This window comes from Pelodiscus sinensis, chromosome 13 (genome assembly GCF_049634645.1).
Source record: "Pelodiscus sinensis isolate JC-2024 chromosome 13, ASM4963464v1, whole genome shotgun sequence".
NCBI lineage: Eukaryota > Metazoa > Chordata > Testudines > Trionychidae > Pelodiscus > Pelodiscus sinensis.
Genome location: NC_134723.1, coordinates 36,377,006 through 36,390,174, shown reverse-complemented (window position 1 = coordinate 36,390,174; position 13,169 = coordinate 36,377,006). Strand labels below are relative to the sequence as shown.

The window sequence follows — 13,169 nt, the reverse complement described above, 5'->3', positions numbered from 1 at the left end:
CAGTTTTTGGACCAAGATGGCATCTTCGATGACAGATAGTTCTGGGGGAAAAGCAGAGTGAGGCTTTGAAAATGTTCCAGAGGGTATCTGCACACCTACGCCCCAAGCCAGCCATGCTCAGGGGCTTAACATGGGCTTGACATTAAGGGTGTGAGTTGTCCAACTGAAGTTAAGCATGTGCTTACGTGCCTTGATGGATCAGAACCAGAGTCCCCACACTAAGAGCCATGTTCAGCAGAAGTATAAGAGACTGGGCCAGGTAGTGCCAATGAGCCATCACTCTGCAATATGGGAAGGAGCAAGAACCCTTTTACGCTCCTATCCCAGGACGTGGGGAGAGCTTAATCACTGGGAGAGGGGCTGATTTGAGGACAGAGTTAAGGGGAACCGTGCACAAAGTGGCTGCAAATGACATGATTGCATTGCTGCTGCAGAATTACTTTTTTTCGGTTATTATGGGGCAAGACTGTAACAGGCAGCATAGCATGTAGGCTGCATTTTTGTGTAAAAAAAATAGAATGATGTACATGGGCACCCTCAAATAAACAAAGTCCACTTCACAATGGACAAATGACTTGCAGCATTGGGTTACAAGAAATCCTGTGCAAACCAAAATGCAGGCTTAACTGATTAATCTGACTAGGACCTTCAAGGCTCAGAGTCATTTTACGTTTCTGACTTGGGGCCAGCACAAAGTAAAATCAGTGTCTTGCCGAAAATGGTATTGAAGTCTAACTCACATTAGTGTTTCTTAATAACTGGGCCCAATTGGGTCTTATAGGCTTATGCTCTTGTTGCAGGCCCTTACAGGAGACTGATTTACATGAGCTCCCACTGAGCCCTTCATAGCCCTCCCATCAAAAGAGACCTCCAGAAGAGTCTCCATTTGACAGAAATCTTTCTCCACAGGGGGCAGGGTAACAGGTCAGTGTGGATAATTAAGTCACTATCTAATGGCCAACAAGAGGCCACTATCAAGTGGTCCTTATCCAGCAGCAAGAGGTAAGTGGTTTTACTGCTTGGGGCCTGCATGGGCAGTAAGCTTCAGAGCCATTGTGTTTCCGATTCTGCAGTGCTGCTGTCCAGCTGCAGCGCTGGCTGCATTTTCACGGTATCTACAAGGCAAAAGTGTGCCTCACAATAAGCCTTTCCGCTCTCTGGCAAATCCTAGTCCTTCCTTGGATCCCAACTCCGCCACCCTATATCCACCAAATACTTTGCTCCATGAATAGAACCATCCATTTCAGTCCAGGCGAGATCTGTGAATTCAATACATCACTCAAAGAAGAAGTCTCAGTGAGCTTATCTCTATATTTTTGTTAGCCTCTAAAGTGCCACAGGACTACTCGTTGTTTTTCAAGGCAGAAGATTCTGCTCTCTGGGAATAAGGGAGTCAGAACAGGGCCTCCTAGTTTTGCTTCTGAAACTCTCGTTAGGTTTTCTGTCTTGGCCAGAAAAGAGGAAATTCATGACGTGCTGCTGAACTGACATTCCCAACTAGAATAGGATCCTCCCGTGGCAGCAGGTTCTGAGGTTTTCCACTGCAGAGAATTCTCTTTGCTTTAGCAGAGTAATTCTGGATTTCTACCAGTGTAAATGAGAGCACAACAGTGGCAGTGGTAGCCTCTCAAATGAGTGAGGCCCTTTGCTAAACTCTCCTGTAACTGTGGTATGAAACTAAACCAATGGCACGCTATAACAAGAACCCCGGAGAGGGTCAGGTGAGGAGAAGAGTCCAGCAAGGCCTTGGAGTAGAACCCACTCTGGTCCACATAAGCGCTGAAGGACTAGTCCTTGTTACTCAAGGTGTTGTGGGAGGCAACATCCAGACTCTGTTGCTCCCGGCTCTGAGCCCAGCACCCTGTCCCCACATCCCTGCTGCCTAGAGACAGGGCATGTGGGGCGGGCCTGGCACTTATGGCAGATTTTGACATTTGGGCCCCCAGCGTGGTGCAGGGCTTCTTCATACCCTTGGTTTCACGATTGCTGAGGGTGCAGCTGAGCCCAGGAACCCCTGCTAATGCTGCATTTGGATCAGAATCTAGCTGGTGGGCTCTTCCTGGGTGATGTTCCCATGCAGCCTGCACTAGCCCAGCATCTGCCCACTCAGCTAATACGTACTGTTAAGGCGCCTTTCTGTAGCCTTTGCAGAGCATCGACAATGTGCTTGGAATGAGACAAGCCCTGTTCTGAGGAACTTGTCATCTGAAAGACGGGTCCAGTTCATCCTCCCGAGCGCCTTGCCATAAACCAGCACTCCGCTGCGCATCTGCCGAGCAAGAGAAAATAGCTTTGTGTTCAAGTTTGGCTGCATCCTGCAGGGCTGGAGTATTGGGACAAGCTCCTGCTGTCTGGAGTAAACTCAGGCCCACTCTGAGCACAGAGACCTTCTGCTCTCTATGGGTATGTCTACACTACCACCCTAGTTCGAACTTCCCGGGCTTCATTTGCAACTTCGGTTGCCTATATTAACCACCCTAGTTCGAACTAGGGTGGTAGTGTAGACATACCCTATGAAAGTAGCATGTTGGACCCATGTAGCTATCACAAATTCACTTTAATAAGGAGCCTGGGTGTGCCAGCTCTCCAGCCAGCAATCCCCCTTCCTCTGACAGCCGCATTACCCTGCTATGCCATTTTACACTACATCACATCTGTTGACATTCATGTGCCAGAAGAGACTACGTGATCAGTAGGGGGGAAAAAGGAAGTTACTCTATTCACGAATGCCCCAAGGACTACAGCTGGCAACCCGGTAAGCTACAAAGGCTCTGGAGATTGTCAAGATTTACAGTATGTTTCATGACAGCACTGCCCACAGGCACTTGCTAGAAATTCAAACGCTGGAGAAACCGTGTCATGGTGGGACCTGCTGTAGCAGAGATGCTTCAGGGAGAGGGAGCATGAAAGGTAAGTTTTGTACTTTCCCCAGGAATTGGGGACAGAGCTCCAGTGCCTGCCGCTGGGTTGGTGCCATGTTAGAGCAGGCCTTTTCATGTAAGAGACGCTCCGCTTGTCCATACTAGTTCAGAGCAAGAAGCTTTGCTTCTCCTATAGGCTGCCAGCCATGGTTTGTAGGCAGTTGGACACAACGTGCACCAGCCTTTCTCTTGACCAATGTCTAGTCATCTCTAAGCATGAATTAAGCATGTTTTAATTGTTTGATTCCAAAACTAAAAATGCTCATGAACAGAAACCTGACAGGTCCTTGCAAGGAGAAGAAAAGTAGGTAAAATCTTTGGCCTCTTGAAATCAAAGGGATTTTTTGCCATTACATGGAAATTGACATATTGGTCAGACCCCAGAACCATCCAGCTCAGTAACCTGTCTCTCATGGTGGCCAGCCCCAGATGTTCCAAAGCATGGAGTACGAACATGGAATAATCTGTGTCCTGCATAGCTCTGGTTCTGTTCTCTGGTACTCAGTGATCGGTTTAGGCACTGACTTCAGTGGGGCCAGTCTTTTGCCTTTTGATGTTTAAGGATGAATAGTTGGCTGTGTCTTGTATGTATGCAGAGGATGTGTGCTTCCAGAGGTAGTAGCTGCCTTCTCCATTTAGAAATTACTTGGAATATCTCAGGAAAACCACTTCAGGCAATCAAAGGAACTGGCATATTCTATTACAATTTTTCGGCATGCTTTTTATAGGGAAAGGGAAAGAACGTATGCATCAGTCTGGCTGAACCAATAAAACAAGCTTGCAATATATTTATCATAGTCAGTAAAAACTTGAAGCAATCTGCTTAACAAAGATGTAACCCATGGGCAGAGAAATTCCTCCTCACTCAGGGACTTGTAATGTGGTCTTTATGGGCACAAAGAAGGCATATTTGTAAAAGATGGCAATGACAGAGATTAATCATGCAAAAACAGAGGATGTCTGTTGAAATCTAACTCTGAATGTGTATATTCTGGTTTTGCTCCTCATTTAAGTTATGGATCCAGGAACATTTGTGCCACTAAGGGTTTTGTTGTTCTTTTTGAGGCTTCTTTACCATGAATGCAGATTTTAAGTTTGTATGGTAGAATGCTCACAGAAAGGAAGAGTAAAATTTGCTTTGCACAAGCATTTTCAATAGTAGCTGGATTATGAGAATTCTGCACATCTGTTCAGGAACATAAAATATTATCATGTGACTTCATGACCAATCACTCCAATCCCAGCTAAACAGCACATTTTTCATTCTGAATATCAAGTATAGGTTGAACCTTTCTAGTCCGGCACTCTCTGGTCTGGCAACATCCATGGTCCAGCATGATTTTAGTTAGCTGGATGTCCACTTATCATGGATTTGGTCAAGTTTTCTGCAGTCCCATAAAGTTTCTTTACAGCCACCAGTCCTGGCTCTCAGTGTTCTATGCTGTAATTTACCCCTCTGATTTATCCAAACCCAGTAAGCAGTGGAAGTGTTGGTAATGCTGCTAGAAATTATTGACCTCCCTTGATTTGGCAAATTCCCTGGTTCAGCACCAGTCAGATCCCAAGGGTGCTGGACTAGCATGCTGTCGAATAACAAAATCAATGAAAAAGTTTGCAAAATTATTAATACATTTGAGAAAATCATGTTCCACTTCTGGGTATTTTACAAAGGCTAAGCAAGACAAAATTCACAATAAATTATTTAGTAGTACAGACACCCGTTACTAATAATATGTAATTGGCTGGCTTTACTTGATCTGATCTCAAATATCTGGTGAAGGTACAACTGGTGAGTGGCAAGTTTATTTTTGTAAGTTGATATAATTTCATTTAAGAATTTGTCAGTGTTATAAATGCTTCTAAACTCAATTAGAAATGGCTCCAGTTATTTTGTAGCTTAAGCATCTCCAGGAAGAACTCATTTAGTGAGAAGATATAAATACCCCAAGGATAGGTGTTTGATAAAAGCCATCTAGTCATGGTGACTGACTGATAGATGGAAGGGAATGCAGGGCTATAGATAAGATATACTTTTGCTATACTAAAACTATGTGTGGCATAATTTTTACTTCCATTCAGACATATTCATACTAAACTGAGTATTTGAAAATGTTACAAAGGGATGGGCATTTCTGTTAAGGAGGCTTCACTCATGCTATGCTTTGCTGCAGACAAAATTGTTCTCTTCTGTGTCACAAGCTATTTCTAGTCAAGGAAATAAATGTGACAGTTGCAAAGTTACTGTAAATTGCATTTTACTGTAGCTGTTAGAACGTAAGAAATGGCATGGCATTATTCTTTTTATTCCAGATTGGTGCTGTAGCAAAAACTCACTAGCTCCCCTATCAGGGCATGAAAAGCAGATAATCTGGCTTCCACAGAAGCACATTGAGAGAGGAGGAAGACCCGCGTCTTGCATTAGCTCAGCAAATCTGAAACAAGAGGGAAGCCCAGGTGAAAGAGAGCCCCTTGACTGCTAGCAAAACAAATGCCCCAAGCTCAGCGCTCCTGCAGTGTAGACATAGCCTGAATGTGTTCTGTAAGGAGGAAGGGGATGAGGGCTGTGAGTCCATGGAAGCCAAGGAGTTTGACATTGGAGAAGTATTTGTTTTTGCCTTGAAGCATTCGGTTTGCTCTTCTGGTTTAGGTTGACTATAAATCCAGGTTCACTGTGAGTCTCAGCCTTTCCAGGGCATGTCCTGGCCTTCCAGCTGGGTTTGTTAAAACAGGGTCAGTTCCTGGTTTTGTTAGCCCTTGAAACTGGGGCTCTTGGAGTAAAGAGGGCACTCATCTCTTGCGCACCTTCTAGTGGCTGGATGTGGCTTCACCCCCCCGGCACTCCTTGTAGGCTGAAGCTGACTGTGACCGGATTTCACTGACTTGGCCCTCTAACTGTATCACGAAGTCCAGATGAGTCTTTTCAGAGTAGTAATGAGTCCAACACACAATCAGTCTGTTTCCCAGTCCATTTCACTCTTTAAATTCAGCCCTTTGCTCAGGCTCCCGGTCTTCTTTGGGCTCATGCCACTTCAACTGTGGCCAGGAGAGGACTCCGGGGCCGTCCATTATTCCAGCTCCAACACAAGCATCCTAGAAACAGCAGCCAGGTATGGCTCAATTTTAATATGTTGCTGCTGCTTCTCTGGGCCTCATCCAGCCTGGCCCCAGGCACACGACAGCCTCAGTAGGCCCCTGCTCAAAGTGTATGGAGGGGCTGGCTCCGTGCTTCTGGAAGGGGCGGGGCATCAGGTGGAAGGGGCGGGGCCATGACAGCCAGCTCCTCTGTGCCACCTGGAGCATGCCATGCCCCTTTCTGCCCTCAGACTCACCTGGAGTACGCCCCTTTAAATTGCTGTGGGCAGCAATTTAAGGGGCCCTGGACTCCAGCCACTGCTGCAGTAGCAGTGAACCCAGGGCCCCTTTGAATTGCTGGTCCCTGGTGCAATTGCCCCCTACGTTCTCCCCCTCCTCCTGTGACCAGAGCGAAGTCCCTTTCCTTGCTCCTCTGGTCGCAGCCAGGGACTGGCGGGCTAAGTCCCTGGAGCTCATCTTATGTGACCTGGCTGGCTGCTTCCGCGAGGCCTCTTTCTTCAGGTTTGGATGAACCACCTTCACTGCTCTTTTCCCATCACATGGCTGCTTCTTGGGGTGGAGCGTAGTTCTAGGAAGCTGCAAAGGCCAGGTCCAGCCCACCACACTTGGCTTTTGCTGAGCTGAGCCAGAAGCGGTGCTGCCCTGCAAAATCCTCAGCCAAGCCACGTAACAGCAAAATATCTGCTCCCCTAACCCTGCTCCCTGGTCTCTTCATTGCAGTTAGAAACTCATAGATTTTGAGACCAGATGGGATCATCCAATCTGGGCTCCTGCCCGGCCCCGACCATGGAATCCTGCATCCTGTCTTCCCTGCACCAAGCCGGTAATTCTGGCTAAGCTTCAGCAAATCTTTGGAAAGACAAATAGCCAATCTCAGTTTAGAAACTCTGCCAGTGGTGAAGGATCCAGGATAAATGTCCCAGTGATCAATCCACTTCTTTGTCCCAAACTGCCTTACTTGCACGCTGCACTTGTCTCACTTCAGCTCCAAGCTGTAGGTTCTCGATCAATAACGGCGGGGGGGAGAGGAGAAGGGACAGTGACATGACCAAGATCATAGAGCAAATCAGTGGCAGAGTTGCACATAGATCTCAGGTCACCTGTTTCATTCACTGGACCTCACAACCTTCCTCCCAGGTGCTGTGACTCAGATACAAACTGAGGCTGCTGGGGCATGAACTACAATAAGATCAGAGCTCCTGGCACTAGGCTCTGCCACTCATCCCCGGCCTGATTGCGACAGACTCGCTCCTACAGCCTTCACCAGCACTGGACTAGCAGCTCCTCCTTTCGGCATGTTCTTCCTGCCCCTCCAAGTCAGCAGCCCTTCTCCTGCCCTCACAACCTTCCCTAATACCCCCTTCCTTCCTCCACACTTCCATAGGGCCCTGCTTCTTCCACCCCCCCGCCCGCTTACCTCCAACCTGGCAACCCCACTCTTACATTCTGCAGCCCTCCCAATCTAGCATCCCTCCACCCCGCTTGAGCCTCAAACCAACCACCCAGCCTTTCGGGGCCAGGAATAAGATGGAGCTCGAGGTAGGTATGGTGGAAAATAATGCAAAAGAAGAGGGGGAAAACAACAAGGGAGTCCCAGGGTATCTGAGGCTTTCCAGGATCCCAATTCCAACTGGGAAAGGTTGATAAGGGGAGAGGCTTTGGCTGGAGTGACCTTAGCCCCCTTCATTTCCCCCCCCCCCCAGCTTTTAAAACCTACTCTATTAGACTCCCTGCCCTCCCTCAAATCCTGCCCCACCTGCGTCCGAGAGACAAATCGCACCCCCTTTCCTTGCCCCATGTCCCAGTGGTTCATGCGGCACGTCTGGTCACCCTGGCTGTGCTGCTGGAGAATTACTCATCCCAGTCACGTTTGTTTGGGTGTCTGTCTCTCCCCGGGAGGCGGCTCCCATCTTGGGAGCAGGTGCTCTCTATGCAGCCCCTGCTGGACCGGAGATGCTTCAGCTCATGCCACATCCCTCCTACCTGCTCCACAGGCTCCAGCTCTGTGACCCTCTCCACACACAGAGGTGCTGAGGGAGGTCTCCTGGGCTGCTGCCTTCACTGAGGAATGGGTGTGTGTGTGTGCTAAGGGGCTGGCTGCGTCGTGTGATTTCTGTATCCAGTGCACAGCTCCTGGTGCCTGTGAGTGAGAGGAAGGGAGTGCGGTTGCTGCCTAGAGGCTACTGCTGCTGCAGTCTCAGCACCGGTGCTGCTGGCGAGGAGGCATCAGCGGAGCGGTTTGCTGAATGGTTACAAGTGGAATGCAAAAAACAAAAGCATCGCTGGAGGAGAGGCTGCCTTTGAAGCACCCCTTGTGAAATCTGAGGGAGGGGGCTTCCCAAGGAATCCAGAGCCAGCCAGCCCGGGCTCCAGGCAGCAGCAGCAGCTCAGTACAGTGCCTTCATCACAGCCTGCTTTCCCATCCCTGCTCCAGGAAAAAGAGGAAGGGAGAATCCAGAAAACCTGGCCACAGACAGACCCTGCCGGAGGCTAACAGGTGTTTGCTGGGATTTGTTCAGGGAGGAGAAGGTGAGAGGAAAGTTAACTGGGAAAAATCAAAGCAAAGGGCAAAGCTGCATTGATCTCACGCCAAGCAGATGTGCCTGGACTGCCTGAGACCAGAGTGTCTGGACTAAGCACCAAGGGATACCTGGTCAGTGACCTGTTTGATCTCCCTAGAAACATTGAATCCTGTCTGCAAACTTTGCCCTGCCACAAGTTGCGAGGGGTAAAAGCCCCAGAACCAGGGGGCCTCTTCTGCTGAGAAAACCCACTTGCGCTGCCCTGTTGCATACTGGTTTGGTCTGGTGGACACATCCCACCTGCGCCGCCTCTGCTCCAAAGCTGGTGGCAGTGGGTGCTTCTGCGGCGGCATCAAACCAAGGCTTAGCGGTGGGATCCGGTGCCCCAGATTTTGGGGACTGTAAAAGCAGCATGCTGGCTGCTCCCCTGGCAGCCGGCACCCAGAACCTCTGCATCTGACCCTCCGGTGGAGTCGGGGCGGTGGCGGCCATGGCAGCAGCAATCGCCAGCTCCCTGATTCGCCAGAAGAGACAAGCCAGGGAGCGGGAGAAGTCCAACGCATGCAAGTGTGTCAACAGCCCCAGCAAGAGCAAGGGCACCTGTGAGAAGAACAAGCTGAATGTGTTCTCCCGGGTCAAACTCTTCAGCTCCAAGAAAAGGCGGAGAAGGAGACCAGGTTGGCAAGGGTTACGTGTTTGCTTATTGTTCTGTTTGACACCAGCCGTATTGTGCATCCTGCCCGGGGAAAGGGAACGGGTGAAATTAACACGCAGGCATTGCAATTGCCAATGCTCGTGGGACACAGACATGCAGAGCTGGTCTCTCACACACCCTCACGTCACTTATTTGTCTGACACACACACACACGCACCCCATTGATTTTTCTTCTTCCTCACATGCACGTTCATGTGTACCCATGGGTCGGTGATGTATCCATGTGTGTCTGTCTCTCTCTCACACCCCCTTCAATCATGTGTTCATCTGTCTACGTGATCAATCATCTATTTTCCCTCTTTCAGGTCTCTAGAATTTCTGTGCCTTCTGCTATTATTTGCTAATTATATGAGAATTGGATATTTACTTCAGTCATCAGCTTCTAAACCTTTATAACCTTTTATCCCCCTGTTCCTTTCTTGGAATATCTTATATAAATCATACACGCACACAATTCTGTGTGTAACAGAGGGGTAAAAGATCAGGTATGAAGAATCAGTCTTCTGATCCAGGGCATTTTGTACACGGCAGAGGCAGAAGCCTGTTAGTAATTTTCTTTTCTAAAATCTAGCTGCCTTTACCATTCAACTGGCCAACATTTTTTCATGCAGCCAAATAATAGGTAGCTAATTGAAAAGGGGAGCCTAAATTTACTGAGAGCTTTGTCAGTGCAAAAAAATAGAAGGACGTTAAGTTTCGTTTGGTGTAGATGAATTATGCATCCCTCAGTATACTTATTAAAGGTTGCTAATGAGAAGTAATATACTTATGCAAACTATTATAAGGCTTTGCTTTGAATCCTATCCAAAAATACGTATCATCGCAAATTTACCCTTGTTTCTTTCCATTTAAGATTTGCCCATATGTGGGAACTTTGGGTTGAAAATGGCAATTCATATTTCCATGTTGTTTATCTGTGAATCAACTAAGGCTTTGGAACAGGCTGCTAAAAATGCTTTACTGTCTGATGAGAATAATTGTGTGACAATTACTACAATGCAGATGTCATTGGGATTCAGTGGGAGTAGCCTTATTTTATTGCAATTACTCTTGATGCAATACAGAGATCTTTATTTAAATGTACGGACTTCCTAACAAATTGTGTAGCTGTTTACGTCAAAGTCCAGTATGATCTTATGTTGTTTTGTCTGTTTCATTTTCAAACATTGAACTTGAAGATGATTATGAATCAGATTTATAGCCAAACTGTGTGGTTTTCTTTTTCTTTCTAATCTGTGAAATAGCATCGTTTATATATTTTCCTTATTGCAGTTCAACATGTGGCTGAGTTTAAAGGGGTTTTCTTTCTCTCTATTACCTATGTTCATTGAGTAGGTTTTCACTTCTGAGTCTGCATGTTCTTGGATCAACAAACCATGCTAGATTGTTTATTGGAATTTTAGCTGTTCTTAAATATTAGCTGCTGTATATTTAGGCTACTGATTTGGTAAACAGTTTTGCCACACATCACATCTCAGATACGCTCACCCACTGCCACATATCTATACAAGCGACACCATCCCAGGACCTAACTACATAAGCCACAATATCAGGGGCTCATACAACTGCACATCCTCTAATGTGATATATGCCATCAAGTGCCAGCAATGCCCCTCGTCCATGTATATTGGCCACACCGGATAGTCTGTACAACAAAGGATAAATTGACACAAATCAGACATCCAAAATGGTAACACACATAAGTCAGAAATCTGATGAAGTGGGCTTTAACTTCCCTGATCACTCAATTTTGGATTTAAAAGTAGCCAGTCTTCTACAAAGGAATTTCACTAACCAATTACCGAGAGTCTGCAGAATTGGAATTTATCTCCAGATTTGACATGGTTACCCTAGACTTAAACAAAGACATTAACTGTTTTGCATATTACAAAGCCAATTTCTCCTGCCATTAACATTTGCATTTCCACATCAAAAGCTACGTATGGGACACATCCAACCCACTTAATTAGCCTCATTAACAGAGGTCCTATAACTGACAGATACTTCTGCTGTTTTATATATATATTGGTTTCTGTTAGTTCCACTCCCATTCATCTGATGAAGTGGGTTTTGCCCACAAAAGCACATGATTTTATATATTTTGGTTAATCTCTAAGGTGCCACAGGAGCACTCATTCTTTTTAAAGTTACAAATGAACATGGCTGCCCCTCTGAGCTTTATTACCATTATCTTACCATATTTTAATAGTTCCCTTTGCCGCTCCTTTTGAGAAATCACATATTGCCAGCACCTTTCTAATCTTAAATGAGATAGGGCACAGCTCCCTAAGCCAAGTGACCGGCTGTTAAGATTTGTATTCACTGCAAGCGGATTTGAATGTGTTACCTATATTACGATAGAAAGTGGCATTGAATCATTTGGCAGTTGATTTTATAGTCACTGATTTGATCTTTGCCTGCCTGGGTACAGTTGTCAAGCTGCTACTCCTAGTGTTTTTCATACACCATCGCTGAAAATGAAAAAAAAAGGACGATTTGTTTTGAACCCTGATAACATGCAAGGGCGCATCCAGATTTAATAAATTAACCTCGTTCTTGTTCTCTTACAGAGCCACAGCTTAAAGGAATAGTAACAAAACTATACAGCAGACAAGGCTACCACTTGCAGTTGCAAGCAGATGGAACAATTGATGGGACAAAAGAGGAGGACAGTAGTTATAGTAAGTGGCATCAGAATGCATCAGATAATCTTGCATGTTTGTGAATTGTGGGGTATCCATTCTTATCCATCTCAATCCCATTTAAAAAATAATGTTCATGGATGACTGAGTGAAACATTAACACTACGCACATACTTGCCATTTGGTCTGAATGAAATCCACTACAAAAACACATAAAACAAATAAACTCGAGGAGGTAATGGTGACACACATGAAAAAAACAATCAAAATGTTATCTCCATGGTAATCTAGAGAAGTTCATTGCTGTCCTTTGCATTTTATTAGATTTTTTTTAACAGAGAAAATTTGTTCGCCTACGCAGAGTGCCTGAAATAGACAAACGTTATCTCCAGACTTAAGCAGGGGTCTCACTCGAACACAGCCGAGTTATTTCACATAATGAGAATATGTCATTTTAAAGTTCACATTCCTTGACTTCCCGTCCCCAGCACTGATAATTCTGAGCCTAATAATGATTTCAGCAATGAAACAGTTTTCCTTGGGCTTTTCTGTGAAACAGTTTCAAGGTGGTGTCTGGTTTTTTTAAACCAGGAGAAATATGGAAATGAACAAACGAGGACTAAAAAAGGTGATGCTGCTACAAGTACCAAAAAAAAATCACTCAATTGTGTGTAGTTTAAACTAATTTTGGGTCTTGAAAAAAGTTGGAATGAACCAAGAGGGTATTTCAGGGATAGCTATGTATAATTTTGTTCCATCTCTCTTCAATGCAAATAGCTTTTAAGTTTATTTCATTTTTGTTAAGCTCTCAAATGTCAAATGAGGGAGGTTGTATAAGAACAGAAATCCAGGAGTTTTATGACATTTGATTGATCGTGTCACTTTTCACCCATATCCATGTACATTTCTACTCTTCTCTAACATTTAACAAGTTTATTTTGTACTGACATGACAGAACCAATAATGTTTCTGTGTAACTATCATGTGCAGTTGTTACAGGTTCTAAGAGCAATGCATGCTGCAGGCCACATAAACCAAGGCAGACTTAAGCCATGTCTTCACTATGGGGAAGATCAATTCTGCTGTGATCGATCTTCCTGAGTTCGATTTAGCGGGTCTAGTAACGACATGCTAAATCAATCTCACAGGGTGCTCCCATCAGTGCTGGTACTCAGCGAGGAGTAAGGGACGCCAACGGGAGCATTTGTTCCCATTGGCCTCCCGCTGTGAGGACAGCAAGGAAACTTGAATTAAGGTACGTTATCCCCAGCTACAT

General features: G+C 45.8%; 1 protein-coding gene across 7 annotated transcripts in view; it reads left to right on the top strand.

Moving 5' to 3' along the window:
* FGF13 (fibroblast growth factor 13) overlaps positions 1 to 13,169 on the top strand; it is a 408,650-nt gene that overhangs the window by 295,345 nt on the left and 100,136 nt on the right. For 6 of the 7 annotated variants that reach the window (XM_006115450.4, XM_075941056.1, XM_075941055.1 and 3 more), the window contains one exon: positions 11,822 to 11,932. In XM_006115450.4, coding sequence (XP_006115512.1) covers positions 11,822 to 11,932 — 111 coding nt within the window. Of the gene's footprint in view, positions 1 to 7,056; positions 9,214 to 11,821; positions 11,933 to 13,169 lie in introns of those variants that run through there. The other variant, XM_006115447.4, reaches the window with a different exon arrangement.